Source organism: Mus caroli, chromosome 3 (assembly GCF_900094665.2).
Source record: "Mus caroli chromosome 3, CAROLI_EIJ_v1.1, whole genome shotgun sequence".
In the NCBI taxonomy this organism is placed as follows: Eukaryota; Metazoa; Chordata; class Mammalia; order Rodentia; family Muridae; genus Mus; species Mus caroli.
This window is the reverse complement of record NC_034572.1, coordinates 100,971,872-100,994,490: the sequence shown is the minus strand read 5'-3', so window position 1 is coordinate 100,994,490 and position 22,619 is coordinate 100,971,872. Positions and strand designations below refer to the sequence as shown.

The window sequence follows — 22,619 nt, the reverse complement described above, 5'->3', positions numbered from 1 at the left end:
GAAGATTGGAGGATAAGTTCTTTGTGATTGGTTGGGGATGGGGTCAGAGAGAAAAGGGATCCCAGGTATAGAACTGGGGCTGAGACTGGGGGTATTGAGTCTCAGGAGCAATAGGAGAGGTGTGAGTCTGCCGTCAGCTTACTCGTTGCCCTAGGAGGAGTAACTCTTTGCTTAGCAGGGGATGATTGCTCAGTTTGGGGGTCCGCAACAAAGAGAGAAGTAAGGGAGGAAGATTAAAAGGGGAAAAAGATCTGGCTATTGTGATTAGGATAGCAATAAACATATAACTCCCTGAAAATGCCCCAAAACTTGTTGTCTGTTCCACAGATACATGTAATTACTTTTTTGTAACAGAGTCACATCATAGGTTGTATGATAGGTTGGCCCAGAACATGTGACAATCCTCTTGCCATTGTTTGTGAGTGTTTACAAGCAAGTGTTAGGATTACATCATGTGCTATCTTTTATCTTTGTCCATCACCCCATCTTTTCCTTCTGTATTGACCTCCCTTCTTCCCTGGTGGACCCCCACACTATAGTTATTAATTTAAAATATTATTTCTTTTTATTTTTGAGAGTTGTTTGGATGCATATTAATGCATTTTAACCATAACCACTTCCAAGCCTCCCAAAACATTTTCTTCCCAACATCATGAATCCAACTGAGTTCAGTCAATGTTGCTCATGTGTGCACTGATGTGGAGCATCTACTAGATCACTAGATTACTGGCAAATGATCAGTGGCCACACTTCCAAAAACCTTCAGTTCCACTTTCTATTTAACACTACTCGTCAAGTACAAGTGCAAGTAGCTCCTTGGCCTCCTGAGATTTCCTAAATTCATGCTGGAATTTTATGGAGGGCACCAGTGCAGATAACCACATTTGCTGTGAGTTAATGATACCATACTTCCAATACATGAATTTTCATTCTTCTTTCATAGACTCAATGTTACTGCTATTACAAACTTCATCTTTATATTTATTCTTAACTTCATATAATATTGTTCTTCACAGTCAAGTACCTATTAAAGACTTTTTAAAAATGTGATAGTTAACTTTTCAGTACTGTGACAAAAAACCCCAATCAACCATCGAACCAACCAACCAACCAACCAACCAACCTACCAACCAACCAACCAACCAACCAACCAACCAACCAACCAGCCAAACAAACAAAAAAACCCAAGGAAATCAACTGAAATGTGGAAAATTTCACTTTGAATCATAGTTTCAAAGGTGTGGTTATTGGTCCTTGTTATTTTGGGTGTGTTCTCAGGCTCAAACTTTGTGGTAGAAGCACAGAAGAGATCAAAAGTATTTACTTACAATATTTGAGCAAGAGAGAGAGAGAAAGGGAGAAAAAAAAGAGAGGGAGGAGAGCAAGAGACATATAAAAAGATAAAACCTGAAATGGCATGTGCCCAATGGCCTAAATCTTGAAAACATTGTCCACATCCCAAAGAATCAATCACCTTTGGATAACATTATTAGCTGGAGACCAAGCTTTCATTTAACATATGAGTCTTTGGGACCATTTAACATCCAAACAACAGCTAACAAGAAAACATGAAAGTCATGTTGTTTTGCCTCTGCTCTAACAATTTACCTGGAAATTTTCTCTGACTATTTCTCATAGTGTGGATCTTCTAGATAGAAATTCCCACAGCTTCTGTATATGTCATGCATAAATCTCATATATATTTTATATTCTTCATATTTTATATTTTTCTTTTTTGTGAATATTTATTGAATATAAAATCCTGAGATGACATTTTTGTGTGTTTTAATACTTTAAACAAGTTTCTCCATCTCTCCTGGATTGACTGTTTTTTCATAAGTCTGTTCTTATTCTTATATTTTCTCCTTTGTGTCTAATATATCTTGTTTCTTTTGGCTATTTTAAGATTTCATTTTTATCATTGGTTGGGTAATTTATAATAATTTTACTATGGAGTATAATTTTTTATACTTGGATTTCATTGAGGTTCTTTGACATAAGTAAATTATTTTAATCTAGTTATAATTTATTATGGATATTAATTCTTTGAATATTTTCTCTCTGTTCCTTTGGGGACCCCCATTACATAGAAACTATGATACTCAATTTTCATTTTAGGCATTGCAGTTTTATCTTTAGCAGCCCAGTTTGCACATGTATATTCATGTGCATGCACACACAGGCACACACACACACACACACACACACATACACACACACACACACACACACAAACACACACACACACACACACACGCACACACTTATATACATTCAGGAACTCATTATGCAACCTAGGATGACCTTAAATTGTTAACTCTCTAGCCTAAGCATCCCCAGCATTGGGATTACAGGCATATGCCATCATATGGACATCTTGAAATGAGAGATTAACATGGTTTATCTAGATGGGCATTGTCTAGATATAATTGTCATTCCCTCTCTCTCTTTTTCTATCTTCATTTCCCTCCCTCTCTCCCTCCTTCCCTCCCTCTCTCCTTCCCTCTCTCCCTCCCTCCTTCCTTCCTTCCTTCCTTCCTTCCTTCCTTCCTTCCTTCCTTCCTTCCCGCCTTCCCGCCTTCCCAACGTCCTGCCTTCCTTCGTCTATTTCTCTCCATTCTCTCTTTCTTGCTTATTTAATTTGTCTCCCTTGTCACCACCTATATGTGTAGTGTCCTGTCCAATAGCAATAAGTCAAAGAATGATAGAGCTGGACACCTGATGTACTCCTCTGGCATATATATACATGTATATATATATATATATATATATATATATATATATATACCATTTATATATATCATACACATTCACAGAGTGGTGTCTGCTAAAATGATAGTGTCACTTAAAAGACTGTGCTCATATTGTGGTCTTTTTTAAATTTTACAATACATATTTGTGTGTCTAATTTCTGCTACAACACTGACATCTACTGGAAAATGTCTAATCCTTACTCATGGTCATATTTAGAACAGAAATATAGATGGTTGTATATAAAAGTGTAAATGAAGCATAGATATATCTCCTCACACTTTCATATGGAGAGGCTTTACAGACAATTCAATAAGAAATGATGAAAAAAAAGAGGCCATGAATTAAAAGGAAAGTGGGAAAGTGTATACAACCTCTCATTTGGAGGGAACTTGGAGGGAGGACAGGGAAGAGAGAAATGTAATTAAAATACAGTTTTTAAAAATAAAACAATAACAACATATTTAGGATGTAATGAATCTCAAGACAGTTAAGGAAGTGTCTTTTCAGGCCACTGGCCTTCTTCCCTGACCGATCAGTCAATTCTGACCTCAAAGGTTGTTTTCTTGAGTAGCCAGACATTAGTCACTGATGTCACCCAGGAGTAAAAGCACTGGCTTACTTTGTGTCTCTGTGACTCATCTTTTTCTAAGAATGGCTCTATTGTTGCGTCATAGGGTTTACTATAACACCAAACATGGCTTGCTGTATTGGAAAACATTTAGCTTTCAAGATGATAGCTTTTAAATTGGGGTTTCAATTTTCAACATGTGAAATTGGGGGTTTGGGAAAATTTTTCCAGATAAGAGATAAAGCTTAAACACAAGATGGTGGTAATGATTCTTGGACTCTGAGCACTCTCATTTTGGAGTATGTGATGCTATCTTATAATACCAAATTCATCTACAAAAGCCTATACTCAACAAAACTGGAAAATCCGGATGAAATGAACAATTTTCTAGACAGATTCCAAGTACCAAAGTTAAATCAGGATCAAATAAACAATCTAAACAGTCCCATAACCCCTCTAGAAATAGAAGTCATTAATAGTCTCCCAACCAAAAAAAACCCAGGGCCAGATGGATTTAGTGCCAAGATCTATTAGACCTTCAAAGGCTTAATACCAATACTCTTCAAACAATTTCACAAAATAGAAACAGAGGAACACTAGCCAATTTGTTCTATGAAGCCACAATTACTCTGATACCAAAACCACACAAAGACACAACAAAGAAAGAGAACTTCAGGCCAATTTTCCTTATGAATATTGATGCAAAAATACTCAATAAAATTCTTGCAAACTGAATCCAAGAACACATCAAAACAATCATCCACCATGGTCAAACAGCATTCATCCAAGGGATACAGGGATGGTTCAATATAAGGAAACCCATCAATGTAATCCTCTATATAAACAAATTCATCTAGAAATTCTTTTATTCTTCCTTTTGTTTTTTAGGGCATACTATCCCAGCATGGGCATGAGCAGCCTGAAATTGCTGAAATATGTTCTGTTTATCTTTAACTTGCTTTTTTGGGTAAGTACCCCGTTTTGAAATGTCTGAAATAATAATCTTTCATTATAGCTAAGCTGTCCTTCCTTAAGGAAGAGTATAGTACAGAATGTGAACTGTGCATGCCTGGGTAATATCTAGAACACTTTACCTAGGCACAAATCAGTAATAATTTCCTCACTTTCTGCCATTGTGTGACACCATAAGTCTACAAAATTGAAAAATATCAGTGCAATTAATAATGAAGGTGTGCAGACTCTCTGGGGATTTAAGTATGCATTACAAACAGCTGGCATCTGTAAAACAAATACATCTATGCTGACTTCTGTAGTATCTAGGTTCATTTCTTCAGTTATCCTGGTCAGCGTGTATAATTTATAGTTTTCTTTATGACAATAATTCTGATGGGATGGAATAGAGTCTTCATGTAGTTTTGATGTAGATAGAGATGTTGAACATTTTGTCACTTAATTATTGACTGTTTGGAGCCGGGAAGTGATGGCTCACACCTTTAGTTCCAACACTTGGGAGGCAAAGGCAGGCGGATTTCTGAGTTTAAGGCCAGCCTGGTCTACAAAGTGAGTTCCAGGACATCCAGGGCTACACAGAGAAACCCTGTCTTGAAAACCAAAAAAAAAAAAAAAAGAAAAAAAGAAAATTGACTGTTTGTACTTCATTCTTTTAAAATTGTCTACTGATTTCCATTGTTCATCTGTTGATTGGATTTGTTGTTGTTCTTTGTTTACTTAACTTCCATGTGATCTAGTCATTTTACTTCTCATTTTGTCTCCAAAAGAATCATAATCACTTTACAGCAAAGACAGATGCCCATCCATGCTTTCACTCTACCATTATCAATAGCTAAATTGTTTTTACAGACTATATATCCATCAACAGGTGACTGTATACATGTACATGTCTAAATATGGTATATGTATATAATAGATCTTTCCCTAGCCACAGTGAAGAATGAAATCCTGCAGAAAATTACATGAAACTTGAGGTTACTTGGAAATAAGTCATTCCTACTTAGAAAAGTACTTCATCTTCCTTCATTTGTGGAAGCTAAGAAAAATATGAAAAACATTTAATTAAAAGGGGGACTATTAGAAGTGGGAAGGAGGAAATGCAAAAGAGAAAGCAGATAAGAAGGATTAATAGAGCAGTGAATATATTTAAAGTACATTATGTGCTTGATGTGTAGAAATATAACAAAAGCCTTTTGTATAGTTAACATAGACTAATAAAAATGTAAAGTTTACAGACATACATATCCTTATGCTTGATAATTAACATGAAAAGAAGAGGTGAATATCATTATAAGTTTGGTTTCTTTTATAGTCTTCCTATCAAGATGACCTTCCTCAAAGAGAGTGACTCTTCTAATGGCAGTACTCTCCAAAGGAAAGGATGTGTGTGGCCAATTGAGTGGATAAGAGAATATCTAAAGTATTAAGTTAGGCTTCTGTATAGTGAAGGTAGTAGATGATCTTTTCTTGGTATCTGGAAGTGTGTAGTAAAAGATATCAGTGTGATTCTATATGAAGAAACCAGTATTTCCTTTCTATTATGATAGTGGGGAACTTAGTAAAGAGGGGAGCTCATGAGTCTTGAGTCAGCAAATCCAGGTAACACTGATCTCAAGAAGGTGAGGGTATAAATAAAGAGATATTTAAGAACAATATTAACCTTAGAATGCAATGGTTTTCTTCCTTTCAGGTCTGTGGCTGTTGCATTTTGGGCTTTGGCATCTACTTCCTGGTCCAAAATACCTATGGAGTACTCTTTCGTAACCTTCCCTTCCTGACACTTGGCAACATTCTGGTCATTGTGGGATCCATTATCATGGTAGTTGCTTTCTTGGGTTGCATGGGCTCAATCAAGGAGAATAAGTGCCTGCTTATGTCGGTGAGTCATTGTAGCAGCTGTGATATTCTGAGTTTGGGTAGATGATGGTTCAAATCTGGGGTAATATATTTCATGGTATATTACTTTTGGGAAACACCTACAATCAAGAGCAGAGAGGCACACAGTGGTGGCACATGTCTTTAGTTCCAGCATTCAGGAGTCAGAGGCAAGTGGATCTCTGAGTTTGGTGCCAACTTAGTCTACAGAGCAAGATCTACAGAACAGTCAGGGTTACACAAGAAATCTCTGTTTTTGGAAAAAAAGAGCAGAGGGGCAATAAACACACAGATTACATACTGATTCTTTTAATTATTTTGCAACTCAGATGACAACCTATGAAAAATGCACCCACAGTGCCTTGGGCCCTCCCATACCAGTCAACATAAAAACAACCCCTGACAAGTATTCCCACAGGCTAACTTGACTTGAGGTGTCAGGAGGAATTCAGTTCCCATGCATGATTTGTGTGTGTGTGTGTGTGTGTGTGTGTGTGTGTGTGTGTGCGTGTGCACGCACACATGCACATATTTGTAGACCTGTTTGCCACAAAAGCAGAGAGAGGTAGATCAGAAGCAGATCCATGCTCTGATAATGTCTCTGCTTTATCACAGTTCTTTGTTCTGCTGCTGATTATTCTCCTTGCTGAGGTGACCTTAGCCATCCTGCTCTTTGTGTATGAACAAAAAGTAAGTTATGAAAACATGACATCCTCTCTTATTGCTGAGAAAGGAAATACACAGTGGAGAAGTTAGTAAAACCAAATTAGTATTAAGTTATACAAATGAAGTAAGAGAATGAGAGATCAACTGCAATTGAGAGAAAAAAAAGTCATGAAGATTATATTTGAATGATGCCTTTAAAGAGTACTAAAGAGAAGATGAAGCAAGCTTGTCTTCTTCTTGCCCACGTTTCTCTGTGTTCCTGCTAGTCTTGTCAGTAAGGTATGACCTTGGCTTTGGTTGTTTAACTTTTTTCTTTGTAAAACTATAGTTCTGGAAGGATAAAAGTTAATTATGTATATCTTCCTTAGATACCACATAATCCTCAGCTTCTCTTCTTATATAATCTCCCAAACCCCATTTTCATAGCTCTAACTCCTTGATGAGAATGGGGCATCAATTTAGTCTACTAGAATTTTCTTATTTCTTGAATTCATCTTGTTTTTACTATGTCTTCTCTGGTACATCATAATCTGCCACAGCTCAACACGTTAGTGGCTGAGGGTCTGAATGACAGCATTCAACATTATCACTCTGACAACAGCACCATGAAGGCATGGGACTTCATCCAGACACAAGTAAGTACATAAAGAATCTTGCTCAGATGAGTCAGAGTGAAAGACTAGACCCTGGAAACAAGTATATCTTTCCTAAAGGTTTCAGACTCCAAGATCTTCAGTTCTAAAGTCCAAAGAATGTCTTTGCTCTCAGAGGCAGGCAGGTATAGGAGTTAGTCCAGTTGATACAAAAATTGCTGCATTCTATTTCATTCTTTACCAACTCACATAAAATCATTGCTTTAGCCCTAACAAAATAAAAAGAAGATCCAAATAAATCATATTGGATTGGCTACCTATTCTCCCAAATTTTATCAAAATATCAGCAAAATATAAGAAACTTATTTTAAATGTCCAGCTCACCAAAGTTATATTTTTACCTAGTCCTCTAGTATCACATTCCCCAAACTTCTCCCAAACCCATGAACATATACCAACTCTGCATTCTTTCCTTAGAATGTTAGGGAACAAACATGAGCTAGAGAGCAAAGCACAGGCATGATCTATGTCTCAAAAGGTATCAACATTTTCTCCCATGATGGATTAATATGGAGTAGATGATAATAACATAGGAAATTACAAAATATAAATAAAAATAGGAGGACTTGGAAAAGTTACAACCTCTCTAGAGTTCAAATTCCTCATTTGTTTCAATTCAGCTTACAAGTCCCTTTTAAAGTTCAAACACACAACAACAAAAATCTCTTGATACAGGTCACCATCTTCACATTGACTTAGTCACAGTCACCTATTTAATCCCCTAGACATTTTTTTTCTAAAATATGCTAAAGCAAATTAAATACTGAACCTTCCATCATCTCATCCACTAAATATCACTAAAGAGTCTGGGTCAGTGGTTAAGATTCCTTATTGCTTTGCCAGAAGATCTGGGTTTTATAGCCCATACATGGTTGCTCATAACTTCCTGGAACTACAACTTCAAATGATCTGAAGCCCTTTTCTGGCTTCCATATGCTCCCACACACATGTAGTGAACATACAGTCACACATGCATACACACACACACACACACCTACATGTAAATCCTTAAATATCAATAACACTCTATATTCCAATTATTCCAATTTTCTCTAAAAAATTTCAACTGATTTGAACAAATTAAGATCTAAAAGAGGTCCAAATATTCCATTTGGACAACATGTATAAAACTTTTTAAAATTATTTAACAGTATACCACTTAATTTTATGTATATGTGAACAAAAATTAGGTTATATGTCCTATAGATTAAAGTATTTTCTGTATCTGGCTGGTTTATTCACACAGGTATTTTGATATCAGGAAATCTGTTTCCCAGAAGTACTGTAAATCTAGAGGCTTGATGAAGTCTCATTTTCTCTTCCCCTCTCTTCTTTTAAAGTAGTATTTTTTATTGAGAATTTTATACAATGTATTCTATTATATTCACCTCTTAACTCCTCTCAAATCCACCCCATTTCTATACTCATTCAAATTTGTATCCTCCTTTTATTTATAAACTCACTGAGATCAGTTGATGCTGCCTATGTACTTTGCAGTAAGATCATTCCCAGGAATGCACTTCACCTGCCTGTGGTTATATCCTTAAAGAAAGCAGGGTCTCTTTCTTCCAGCATCAATTGCCAATAACTCTAGCTAGGGATGGGACTTCCTGCCCATTCTACCCTTCATAATTGTTCTGGTTTTGTGAACACTGACACAACTGCTGTGAGTTCCTATGTGAAACTGCACTATTGTGTTCACAAAGTACTGTTTCCTTATAGCCATGCACCACTTCTGGCTCTTAGACCTTTCTGCCCACTCTTCCACATGGATGCCTCAACTTTGGGAGAAGATTCTGCAATATAGATGTCCAGTTTGGGGATGAGTACCCCATTGTTTCTTATTCTCTGCACCCTGACCAGTTGTGGGTCTCTGTATTAACCACCATCTACTAAATGAAGCTTCCTTTTTGATGGTTCAATGATCACTCATTCTGGATACATTAACAAGTCATTAGAAATTGATTTGATATTATATCCATTTAGCAAAATAATACTAGTAGGTTCTCCACAAGGGGCTATATAACCTACTTGGTCAAAGATTCATGGCCCCCAAAATGATTCCAGGCATGTGTCCTAACATGTAAAATGTCTTAAATCCAAGTAGAAAGTTATTAGCTTAAACCCACAACATTTGCATCATGACAAGGGTAATCACTATTATAGCTCTCAGAGCCCACAACTCTATAAGATATAGGATTAGTTTTTCTCCTCTGGTAGCTTGCACAGAACCTTCCAGCACTATGAAATCTAGCCATTAGCAATCAAACTTCCTTGGAGAATATTTTGGGTATATGCCCAGGTAGTCAGGTAACACTATGTGCAATTTTCTGAGGAACCATGAGACTGATTTCCAGAGTGGTTGCACCAGCTTGAAATCCTACTAGCAATGAAGGAATGTTCATCTTTCTCCACATCCTCCCCAGCATCTGCTGTCACCTCATCTTAGCCATTCTGATGTAGGATTGGTAAAGATCTTTTCCAAATCTGTTGGTTGCCATTTTGTCCTATTGCCAGTGTCCTTTGCTTACAGAAGCTTTGAAATTTTATGAGATCCCATTTGTCGATTCTTGATCTTTCAGCATAAGCCATTGGTGTTCTTTCTGTTCAGGAATTTTTCCTCTGTGCCCATATGTTCAAGGCTCTTCCCCACTTTCTCTTCTATAAGTTTCAGTGTATCTGGTTTTATGTGGATGTCCTTGATCCACTTGGAAATGAGCTTTGTACAAGGAGATAAGAATGGATCAATTTGCATTCTTCTACATGCTGACCGCCAGTTGAACCAGCACCATTTGTTGAAAATGCTGTCTTTTTTCCACTGGATGGTTTTAGGTCCTTTTTCAAAGATCATGCAACCATAGGTGTGTGGGTTAATTTCTGGGTCTTCAATTCTATTCCACTGATCTTTCTGCCTGTCTCTGTACCAATACCTTACAGTTTTTTAACATTATTGCTCTGTAATACAGCTTGAGGTCAGGTACCCAATGTTCTGTTATTGTTGAGAATAGCTTTCACTAAAACCCATTACATTCCTTAATATTTATACCTATGTGGAAACTTTTACAGCAGTATGTTTCCATATGTTTTTTTTCAGAAGCTTTTATTGTTAGTTACCCCTTCCATTATTCCCTCTGCTATACTTCCCTTTCATCCTACTTAACTATCCCTATTCCATTTTCTCCTCTATATGACAGAATTCTATCATCTCTTTTCTGAGATTATCCCCATTCCCCTCTACTAGTTTCCTGACCTCTAGCTTTACTCCAATTTCAACAAATAATCTAAACATTCAATGCTAGCATCCACATATAGAATATGTGTTTTTTTTTCTAAATCTAGTTAACACTCCTCAGGATGATTGTTTCTATCTTCATCCATTTACCTGAAAGGTTCTTAATTTAATTTTTCTTAAGAAGTTAATCATATTTCATTGTTAACTGTACTACATTTTGAATATGCATTTATTAGTTGATAAACATTTGGCTGTTTATGTTTTCTAGCTACTGTGAATAGAGTATCAATAAAAATAGATGAGTCAGTGTCTCTTTAGTAGGATATAGCATCTTTTGAGTGTATATCCAAGAGTGGTATAGCTGGATCATGTGTTTCTACCATATGTAATACCTCGTAGTTCCTGTTTTTCTCATCTAAGCAGGTATCTAATTATCCTGTTATTCAATAATCTCAAGAATCAATGTAGATTTAGTTCTGTGTTATAAGGTCTCTGGGTAGAAAGTACTTGGTAGGTAAAATGCATAAGTGGAGCATGTCCTTTAAACTTTCTAGAGGTCTTTTGTAAATAAAATGGTATAACAGACTTTTGAACATTTAGTTCTAAAGAGTCTGTAGCAGTAGACCAATTCTGAATTTTCTTCTCTGGAGTCAGACCTGAAAGATAAGCATACTCTTTTATATAATGACTAGATTTTTGTTTTGTTTTTCTGCTGATTTCCTAACCATCATGTTTGGGGAACTTACTTCCAGCTGCAGTGTTGTGGTGTAAATGGCTCAAGTGATTGGACCAGTGGTCCACCATCTTCCTGCCCATCAGGTGCAGATGTTCAGGTAATTTTCCTGTTATTGGCTTCTTTGTTGAAACTTAATTACTCAGAAATGTGTTCTAGAAAGCACATAAACCTTCCACCAAGAAACACGGAATTTTGAACACCAGCAGCAGCAGCAGCACCACCACCTCCAACAACAAGAATGAACAGGGAAACACCCCCCCTCCCAATAACTATAGATGCTTCCAAAATCTAGGAGCAAGTTAACCCAGTTAAGAGACTCTATGAAGAATCTTTTATTACACAACTAACTCATTGTGTGTGTGGTGGGTAGGTTGTATAAAAATAGCCAAGAGATGTATCTATCTCGAACAAAAGATAGTTCTTCTTTTGCTCAACGTATAATTTACAGAATCAGTGTATACTAGCTTGTCTTCTCTTTTGGAGAAGGCAGATCCATTCCATTTGTGAAATGAGTTAAATGTAAGTGGGGCAATGAGAGCTTGGGAAAAAGAGTGTTTTAGAAACTACCTTGACTCTTAATTTTGGGTCTTTCTTTAAGTAGGAGAAAACAGTCATCTTCAAGTAAACCAAGTAAACTTAGTAAACTAAGATCTTGTCTTGATCCCATGTTGCCTTTTCCTGAGTTTGGAAATCTACAGAGCTGTTTAGGTCCACAGGGTTGAAGTAGTGTTGGTAGGGGCTGGGGAAACATGGCAACTAACGGTCAACAAGTCTGGAATTTTATAGGGTTTTGATACTGGTTATTGAAGCTATATTGAGATGTATCTTGATCCAAAGATTACAAAACCTATAATTCCATATATTAATCTAAGATAAGCATTGAGTGTTCAAATGATGTAATAAGAAGATGTGTTACTGACTTATCTCTGAGGACTAGTTTAACTTAGTTAGGAGGTAAGAGTTCTGTGTTAGGTACAAGTTTATTGATAATACCAGGAGAAATGTCACTGACTTAATGTTCTCTACTTTATGTCTGTTTCTTCAAACAAGCAGGCAAATAAAAACATAACATCTGCATCTTGATAAAGTTGACATGTTGAATGGTGTCATTAATGCCTGTAATTCCCCCCCCCCCAGGGTTGTTATAATAAGGCAAAATCGTGGTTTCACTCCAATTTCTTGTATATTGGAATCATTACCATCTGTGTATGTGTGATACAGGTAAGAGCTTAATCCCAGGATCCCTATAAGGATTAACTGAGTTAAATCACAAAATCTTAGAGAAGTACTAGGGAAGCAGAATGGGGCAGTAAATATTATATTATTGATGAGTTCCTCTAGCCAAGGAACAAATGATTATATTATCAATTCAACTTAATGCATCCAGAAAAATTGTTACAGAAATTGTATATCAAGTCAAGCAGCACAGTAATCTATTGGATGGAACACAGGGTCCCCAGTGAAGGAGCTAGAGAAAGTACCCAAGGAGCTAAAGGGGTCTGCAACCCTATAGGAGGAACAATAATATGACCTAACCTGTACTCACCTGAGCTGTGTGTCTAGTTGCATATTTAGCAGAGGATGGCCTAGTTGGCCATCAGTGGGAGGAAAGGCCCTTGGTCTTGTGAGGATTCCATGTCCCAATACAGGGGAATGCCAGGACCAGGAAGTGGGAGTGGGTGGGTTGGGGAACAGGGCGTGGGGAAGGTATAGGAGACTTTCGGAGAGGAAACTAGGAAAGGGGATAGCATTTGAAATGTAAAGGAAGAAAATATCTAATAAGTAAAAGAAAAATCAATATTTTTTTTAAAAAGAATGTCAAGCAGAATCTCACTTTAGTCACTAACTTAGCTGGTCTGGAAGTGATTAAGATAAAATATCTCACTTAAAAACCTGGCCTTCTATGTTAAGAAGGAAGTGATGATGGAAATTTGAATTATTTTTCCTTTGTTCTTGCACCTGGTTTGACTAGTGAAAGGTAAATTTTGTCTTGTTTTGATATGCGATATTCATAACACTATTTTCTACCCAATATTGGGCATATTCTATATTACTTAAGATTTAGTCAAGAAATAAAAGGAAGATGAAATAAAGGAAACATAAGGCTTTGGCAGAGTTGATTTATTTTTCTTGTACTGTTCCCTGAGGGTAACTTGAATATATAGCTGAGTTTCTGACTTCTTAAAACATAAAAAATGTTTTCAAGAGCGACTTTTCTATCATACTACAATTGTCCCCATTTTCTTTCTAATGTTATTCTTAAACTTCAAAAGAGTAATTCTGTAGTTGGGAGTGGTGTTTGGAGAGTGTTCACAGTGTGATAGAAATCTTGTTTTTCTGTGTTAGCAAACTCTAGAACTGTGGTAGAAATGTTTTCTCTGATGAAGACCTCATATTTTCTCAATTCTCTTCTCAGGTGCTGGGAATGTCCTTTGCACTGACACTCAACTGCCAGATTGACAAAACAAGCCAGGCTTTAGGGCTGTGATTTGCAACTACCCCCTGCTTAAGTGACTTATTCCTCTCTAGAAAGTCAAAGTATCCATTCCATGAGAACTTAAACAATTACCTGCCTGACTGGCATTTTGGCTTCTTCTTATTCCATCTTTGACTGGATTTCTGTCTTATACACATCCAGTGAAGAGAATATTTGTCGTGGACTCCCCATATCCAGCAGAAGACAAACATTAACCAACTGATAGCAGTAACCATATCCCTTAAAGATGGTGAAACATACCTGGGTGGTTTGGTTTTTTTTTTTTTTTTTTTTACATACTTGGGTATTTTTTAAGAGACACTGTAGCACTGGTGGCTTGAGATCCACTGCCAGCTGGTGGTGTGGTTATTTCTCAGAGTACTGGCCTAGCACATGTGAGCCCTTGAGTTTAGCCCCAAATACTACAAAAAAGAGGTCCAAGTTTAAATGTTAGACTCCTAACAACTGTCAAATCAATCTCTAGCCTCTAAATCTTGCTACTTCCACTCTACAAAGTCACGTAAGAGAGAAGCTGATGGAAATTTTTGAGTCCCATTCATTAGATAATTGACATACTCAGTTCCCTTTTGAACACAGTCCTTGGTAATAGGAATCATACAGAAATCTTTTATCTCTGGAAAATATTCCAATTTCTTTGTCTTATTGATTTTGTTCCATCCATCTATCCAGAAAAGAATAGTTATTCCCATTCTATTGTTAGTCAGTCTGGTAGCCTTGAATTACATTGCCATAAAACAACCCAGAAGTATTAATATCTCCAGTGTGTTAGCTGATAATCACATCCATGTTTATGTTTTATTTCTCTATTAAATAAGGATGTTAATGTACCATTTTAACCTGTTAATAAACAAAATAGTTTATAATCACTATCCATCAAACATTTGACTCATTCTGATATTTCTGTTACAAGCCAAATATATGTTATATTTCTGTATAACAAATTAGTTCAAAATGTAGTGGCTAAGAACCTATATATTTGTTTTATAAATTGACTGATTTAAAGACAGCATTTTGCTATGCAGCCCAGACTGTCTTGGATCTTACTATATGACCAAAGATGGCACCAAACTCATGATTACCCTGCTTTTAACTTCTGAATATTAGAATTACAGTGAAGTTCTACTAAGTCAGAACAAACATTTATTGTCTGATGGTTTTATGTAATCAGGAGTGTGGAAGTAGCTTAGAAAAATGATTATAGATAGTTGTTTCTTGCATATAGTGATTAAGTGGTCAGCCATATCTTCCATCATCTCATTGGAAAATTAATCCACTGTCATGTTCTCATACAGTTGTAATGAACCTCATATAATGGCCACACATAACTTTATATGGGTAGTTCGTGAATAATGAGACAGGTAAGACATAAAATGATAGGTAGAATCCAAGACAGAAGTCATAGCACTTTTATAACTTAACCCAGAAATGATGCCATCAGTTATTCTGGGTCAAAAGTTCAATTTCCACCCAGGGCAAAATTACACAATGGGCATATGACTACTAGGAAGTTGAGATCATTGATGGCCACATGAGAGATTGTTAACCATCTCATGCTTACTATGTCAAAAATATGGTGTACTTGTCTATATTATGTATATACATATCTATATTTAAAGTAGAAAATTAGAACACATATAATATAATGCCTAATTTATAGAACTCACAAGAATAGAAAAGAATTGGTTGCTGTTTTAGAAATGTTCTTTAGAATTCTCCGACTTGCTTTAAGGAAAACTGGTTATTTTAGTGGTGCTCTATAGGGAAAATATCTATTGCATTTTCTGAGTCATATAGAGTCATGTATTCCTCTTTGTTCAAACTAACACTAAGTGGTGACATTACCAGTAAGTTTTCCTGCCTAATGCCTGAACTTTGTTCTTAGCTCTACTTTGTTCTTCACTCCCAATAAAATGTTATAGAGTTCTAAGGATTTACCTATCAAGTATTACTAAATCCATCTATCTCATCATCTTAGTCCTTGAAGTCTTTCAATAGCCCATTGTATTAGTCAGGGTTCTCTAGAGTCACAGAACTAATGGAATGTCTCTCTATATTGAGGGAATTTATTATGATGACTTACAGTCTTTAGTCCAACTAACCCAACAATGGTCAGCTGTAAATGGGAGGTTCAAGAATCTAGTAGTTGCTCAGTCCCAAGAGATTAGTTGTTTCAGCTGGTCTTCTGTAGAAGTAGGTTCCAACAGATGTGCTGGCAAGTAAGTACAAGCAGTCAAAGAATAGAGTGAATCTTCCTTCTTCCAATGTCCTTTTGTATGTGTGGCCCAGATTAAAGGTATACATATAGATCTGGGATTTGCTTTGTCCCAGGCTGACCTTGAACTCATAGATCTTCTTGGCTCAGTCTTCCAGGATTAAGGGCATATACTACCTTTCCTGGGCCTAAACTTTTCCTAGCCACTATGCCTCATAATCTGGATCACAGGGTAAGTGAGCCCTCCAATTTTGGATTGTAGTTCATTCCAGATATAGTTAAGTTGACAACCAGGAATAGCTATTACACCCATTATCTACGGTGTTGATTGTCAGAAAGGGCCCTATCTGAACTATTTCTTTCATAGAAGCTCAAATTATATGTTTAAAGCATAAAAAGCATAAATTTAATCCTACACTTTTAAATACATGAAACTCTTCATTGGCTTATGTTTTAAAAATAAAATTCAGATACTTTATCTGTCACATCCTACAGAAAATATCCCATTCTTAACCCCAGAGTCTACCTACTGACATTTTGATTGTGATTTCATGACAACTGATGTTTATTAAGTTTTATTAGATTTATTAGACCTTGTATATATTTGTTTCATTTTCTAACAATTCCCTTTGTTTGAATAACTCCTAAATTTTCCTTCCTATAAATAATTCCCTCATCTCTCAAAGTTGACAATTACTAAGTGTTTCCGAGCATGAACTACCATGTCCATTGCTTTTATTTGAGTGAGAGATGAACTTTGCTTTTTCTGACAGAATTTAATTCAGGGCCTCCTGCATGCTAATTCAATGTTCTGCCACTGTGCTAGTGTCCCAAACTAGCTGAACTTTTGAATCACTTTAAAGGGGGACACAGCATAATACACACATTTCCAATTAAGTTTTGACACAATGTACTTATTCAACACGTTCTAAAAAAAGTTCACAGTTATTAAATCTATTAGTCCTATCTTGGTAGATCTTATCAACTTTTCTTAAGATACATACTTACTGTGTAGTCCAGACTAGCCTTGAGCTCAGTTTGTAGTCCAGGCTGGCCTTGAACTCATAATGTAATCTAGGTTGACCTTGAACTCAGTAATTCAGGCTGGCTCATAATTCAGCAGTGATGCTCCTACTCTAGCCTCACAAGTGCGGGAATTACAGTCATATGCCATCATTACCGACACATTATCACATTTTAATTACTTATGTTTTTCTTTATTAATCTTGATCAAATTAGGAAACAAGATAAAAATACAAATTAACTATAAACAAAATTTAGAGCAGGTTCAGTGCATTATCAGGAATTGTCAAGAGAAAAAAAATTAGTCCTCATAGAAGAGAGAAAATAGCTTTTTGTTTTTGAATTAAGATTTAGACTTCAAAAGAAGAGAAAAGTGAAGGTATGGAAGAGAAGGTTAAGGAGAGGTTTGGAGGTGATATGTTCAACGAAAATTTATTCCAAGTTTTCACAGACTCTTTCAAGGAACATTACAATAGAACATACTTTTACTCGATTATGAGGCAAATACAACTCTGATATCAAAATGGCCAATTTCACTCATACGCATAGACACAAAAATTATTCAAAAAAGTGGCAAAAATGTAGTACTAAGTAAAGTGACTAAAACGAATGGATTTATCTTAGAAATACATATCAGTATTAAAAATAAATAAATTAAATATATTAGGCAATTAAAGTGACCAGGCACTGTGGTACATTACTATAATCCCACCACTCAGTAGTTAGAGGCAGAGACTCATTGTATTTAGTGAACTCCGGGTTAGCCTGAGTTACATAGCAAGTCTGTCTAAAAACACAAAATAAAACAAAACAAAACACCAAAAAAGAATTAAAGAGAAGAATAATGTTGTAATGATTTAAAAGGAAAGTTAGTAAAAAATCCAATGTGCTTTTTCTTTTTTATATATTTTATATGTTTTATATATTTTTATTAGGTATTTTAGTAAGACATTATAAAGTCAAAAAGTTTTCTACTCCTAGTTGTTAATTTTAGTTATCATGTTAATTTCTTTTCCATGTATTTCAATTATCTGTACATTTTCTGACTTATTCTCTCTCTTTATCTTCATTTTAACCAGTTAATTACTATAAAATTATTATAATTCTTACCCCATACCAAGACCACCTCTAAATCTATTTCTATTTTCAACTTTTTCATTTTAATGAACTAAGGGTGATTTAGCTCTGTGTCTTGGCATCTCTAAAACTTTTTGCTTGGATGCCAAATATTATATATAAAAATGAAGAAGTCTCCATATGATGTTATTTTTCTTTATGGGTGCTCATGTTGTCTATTACTAGACATTTAGAATAGCGATTTTATCTTAGTCTAGTCTTGAGATCAGAATAGGTTCCTTTTAGTGAAGCTATTTGTATATTCTTGGGGCCTGCTACCTAATTAGCAGAAACTGAAACCATTTTCTTTTACGATTACATGCTACTGGGAAATTTCACTGTGACTTACTGGACTGTAAGTCTGAATGGACAAAAAAAAAAAAAAAAGGAAGACAAAGATGAGGCAAGAAGGGAGCAAACAACTATTTTTATTTACTTATAACATTCTTTTTTCCCTTAAAAGATTATTTTTCCCTTAGAATTTAACTAATGTGTTAAAGTGGAAGCCCATTGAATATAGTTTCAGCATTCAAACTGCTTCTTCTTGCTGAAGAGTTATCCCCTGGGGACAACACTAATTTTAATATTATACCCTGGCCCATACAGTCTCAAAGATCTAGTTTCTCTGCCTTTTGACAGCAGAACATAAGTGGAGTGTTCAGATGCTAGTGTGCACCAAATGGGCAAATATTTGGAGTACAGGATGGATGTGAAATATTACACTACCTCTCAACAAAATCCTGATTTCTGGAATTTTTGTACTCTATAGTGATAACTGGTCTATCTTATCCACCAACTTGAAAAAGTTACTGTTGGAAGAACTTTAACTTGGTTCAAGCTTTTCTATCATCATTTAAGCAGAGAAGCCACCACTAACTTTTAAAATATGATAATATGTGATGCAATATATATAAGCATCAAACCAAATCATAATTTATTGATGATTTTCTGTGTAAGATCAATAATAAGGTTACCAGGTTCAGTGGTACAGCATTTGCCTGGCAGGTGCAAAGCTCTGGATACAATTCTAGTAGCACAAAAGAAAATAAGTTATAACATATTCTAAAAAAAATGTTTCTATATGGAATAGATATAAAGTAAAAAGAGAATTTATTTTAATGGCAATCAAAATAAAAAAGAAACCCACAAAATTAATATCTGACAAAAATAAGAGATAATCAAGGGAAATAATCAAATCTTATTTCAATGCTAAATAAGAGAGATCTATCTTAAATGTATACTATAGGATCTGTATTTCCATTAATAGTCAGAGAACTCAATATCATACACACACACACACACACACACACACACACATATATATATATATATATATATATATATGTACATATATATATATATATATGTACATATATATTCTTCACAACTTAGATTATAGATTAAATTTATTCCCAATTAAAAACAGTAACAGAGTCAGGTTTTTTTTTTTTTTTTTTTTGGTGGAATCCAAACCTGAAATTCTAACAATTATGTTAAAATGCATAGGGCTTAAACCACTGAGATGTCTTTCGAGAAAAATTTCAATTTGGAATTTGTTTTTAAAATACCAATCCTTTTTGGACACCGGAGGGGATAGGAACTCCACAGGAAGATGAACACAGTCAACTAATCTGGACCCTTGGGGCTCTCAAAGTCTGAACCACCAACCAAAAACCATACATGGGCCTACCTGTACAAATGTAGCAGATGTGTACCTTGGTCTTCATGTGGGCACAAAATAACGGAAACAGGGACCATTCCAAAGCACATGGGATATATCTCCTAGCTGGCCTCAATGGGGAAGGAAGCACCTAGCTTCTCAGAAAATTGAAGTGCCAGCATGTGGGTATACTCAGAGAAGGCCCACCCACTCAGAGGATGAGGAGAGGGGCGTTGCGGGGAGGAAGATTGTGGAGGGGGTGATCTGGAGGGAGGCAGTGAGTGGGATGTAACATGAATAAATAAAAAGTTAAAATAAATTAAAAAATAAAATGCCAATCCTCATTATAAATTTATAATTACGATTTTTTAAGTAACTATGACAGGTTATATTGATTGGAAGATTAAAACACAGATGACATTGTATAGCAAATTGAGAAAAAGGCCCGCATTGAAAGAAGCATCTGCATGGAACAGCTCGATCCAAACAATGGTACCAAAGATTTCACAAAATTATAAGGCTATCAGCCCCTAAAGAACCTTATTCTTGTAAAAAATGCTTTCTCAATAATGCTCAACATTGACTTGAGAAGTTCCTAGCCAAATCTTTCATGAACGATACATGAAGATTCCCTGAACTGTATCTGAGAGCAGTGATTTACAAAATTTGCAATTATAAATACCTTCTCTTTTATTTGAGATGTTCTGCTTTTTAGTTCCAGTGGAAAGGTAAATACTTACATTTCATGGGCATCTTGCTCCAACTTGCATCAAAGCTTTGATGTTTTTCATTCTGCATGTGAGTTTAAACTAGGAAGTCCAGACAATATAATCATATGGTCCCATTCACCTGCTTATCTTTCATTCCCTGTCCTGTAGTGCATAGGTTCTCAACTTGTGGATCACAACCCCTTTTGGGATGGAACAACCCTCTTGACAGGGCACAGGGGAAACTTCTTGAACAGAATAACAATGGAACCAGGCTCTAACATCCAGTATAGACAAATGGGATCTCATGAAATTGAAAAGCTTCTATAAGTCAAAGGACACTGCCATCAGGACATTCAGTATCTTATCAGGCTTCCCTGGAAGGTGGACTATTTCCCCTTTCTTGAGAATATTCTGTGTCATAACAAGCTTATCTCTAAGGTATAATCCTCTATCTCAGAGGAAATTGCTATGTAATATCATCTTTATCAACATCTATGTCCCTGTCAAGGATCAGAGAACATCACTAAAGAGGAGGTGGAAAGAAGGAAAGAGCTGGAGAATTGGGAGGAGTGCTGTGAAAATTTATCTTTTGTATATAACTTCTTAGTATACTCATTAATTCAGTTTTTCTCATTATCTATACAAGATGAAGCCAGTCAAAATTTCAGCATGGATGGAATAGGCACTCACAAGATTGCATCTCTAACTGAGGAGCTGATGGCAGTTGATAGCTGCTGCAGAAGGCAGATTTCTTTGGATATGTACCCACAGCCATGACATTTATTTGACTTAGTAGGTAAATAAGTGGAAAAATAAGATGCTATTTTTTTTTAAAGTTGATGCATGTTCACTTTGAAATATAGAAAGGGGCACCTGGAGCTGATCCTGTGCTATAGGGCTCAATACCCAGATAGCTCCGGGAAAGAACTAACCTCCCAGGAGTGCAGACAAGCCTGTGAGCTCAGGTAAGGCAAACACTGCTGCTCAGAGAAACCCTCCCTGAACAATCAAGGCACAGGAACCTAGGATTAGCCTGAGACAGGAGCCTTCAGGTTTCTGTCTGTGCTCAGAGCTGACACTGTACCACAGCTCTCCATACCTAAATTCCTATGGGAGAGAAATGCTCTCACAGGGGTACTGACACAAAGGCTAGCAGGATGGACAAGCCACAGTGAGAGACAGTAAGTCCAGCTAACACTAGAGATAACAATCTGGAAAAAGGCAAGGGCAAGAATATAAGCAACAGAAACCAAGGCTACTTGGCATCATCAGAACCCAGTTCTCCCATCACATCGAGCCCTGGTTATTCCAACACACCAGAAAAGCAAGACTGATTTAAAATCACATCTCATGATGATAGTAGAGGACTTTTAGAAGGACATAATAACTCCCTTAACAGAATACAAGAGAATAAAGGTAAACAGGTAGAAGACCTTAAAGATGAAAGACAAAAATCCATTAAAGAATTTTAGGAGATCTTGGGTATGATCTTGGCTGAGGGTCCCAAGGTTCCCAGAAGACTCTCCACACTGCAGGCAACCTAGCTCACCCAGGATCTTGAGATCACTGGTGAGTGAAATGCAACATCAGTTCCAAAAAACCCAGAAGGTAATGTGATAGCAGCAACAAGGAACAAGTCAGGCCCTAACACACCCAGAATCTTGGGATTACTGAACAGAATCTACGCAGGAGAGCACATGGGCAGCAGAAGCATTAAAGCTTCTTGGACAGAGTCCCTAAGGGAAAATAGGAATAGATGAGAATGAAGAGTTTCAACTTAAAGGGCCAGTAAGTATCTTCAACAAAATTATAGAAGAAAACTTCCTTTACCTAAAGAAAGAGATGTCCATGAATATACAAGAAGCCTACAGGACTCCAAATAGACTGGACCAGAAAAGAAATTCCTCCTGACACATAACGATCAGAACAACAAATGCACTAAATA

General features: G+C 36.1%; 1 protein-coding gene across 1 annotated transcript in view; it reads left to right on the top strand.

Annotated features, from left to right (window-relative positions):
* Nucleotides 1–14,819, top strand: part of Cd53 (CD53 molecule) — a 31,760-nt gene extending 16,941 nt beyond the window's left edge. Inside the window, exons 2-8 of the mRNA XM_021158797.1 lie at nt 4,211–4,289; nt 5,985–6,173; nt 6,785–6,859; nt 7,375–7,470; nt 11,473–11,553; nt 12,594–12,677; nt 13,873–14,819. Of these exons, the coding sequence (XP_021014456.1) occupies nt 4,227–4,289; nt 5,985–6,173; nt 6,785–6,859; nt 7,375–7,470; nt 11,473–11,553; nt 12,594–12,677; nt 13,873–13,944 (660 nt within the window). The 5' untranslated portion in view covers nt 4,211–4,226 and the 3' untranslated portion in view covers nt 13,945–14,819. The remainder of the gene's footprint in view (nt 1–4,210; nt 4,290–5,984; nt 6,174–6,784; nt 6,860–7,374; nt 7,471–11,472; nt 11,554–12,593; nt 12,678–13,872) is intronic.
* The last annotated feature ends 7,800 nt before the right edge of the window (nt 14,820–22,619 follow it).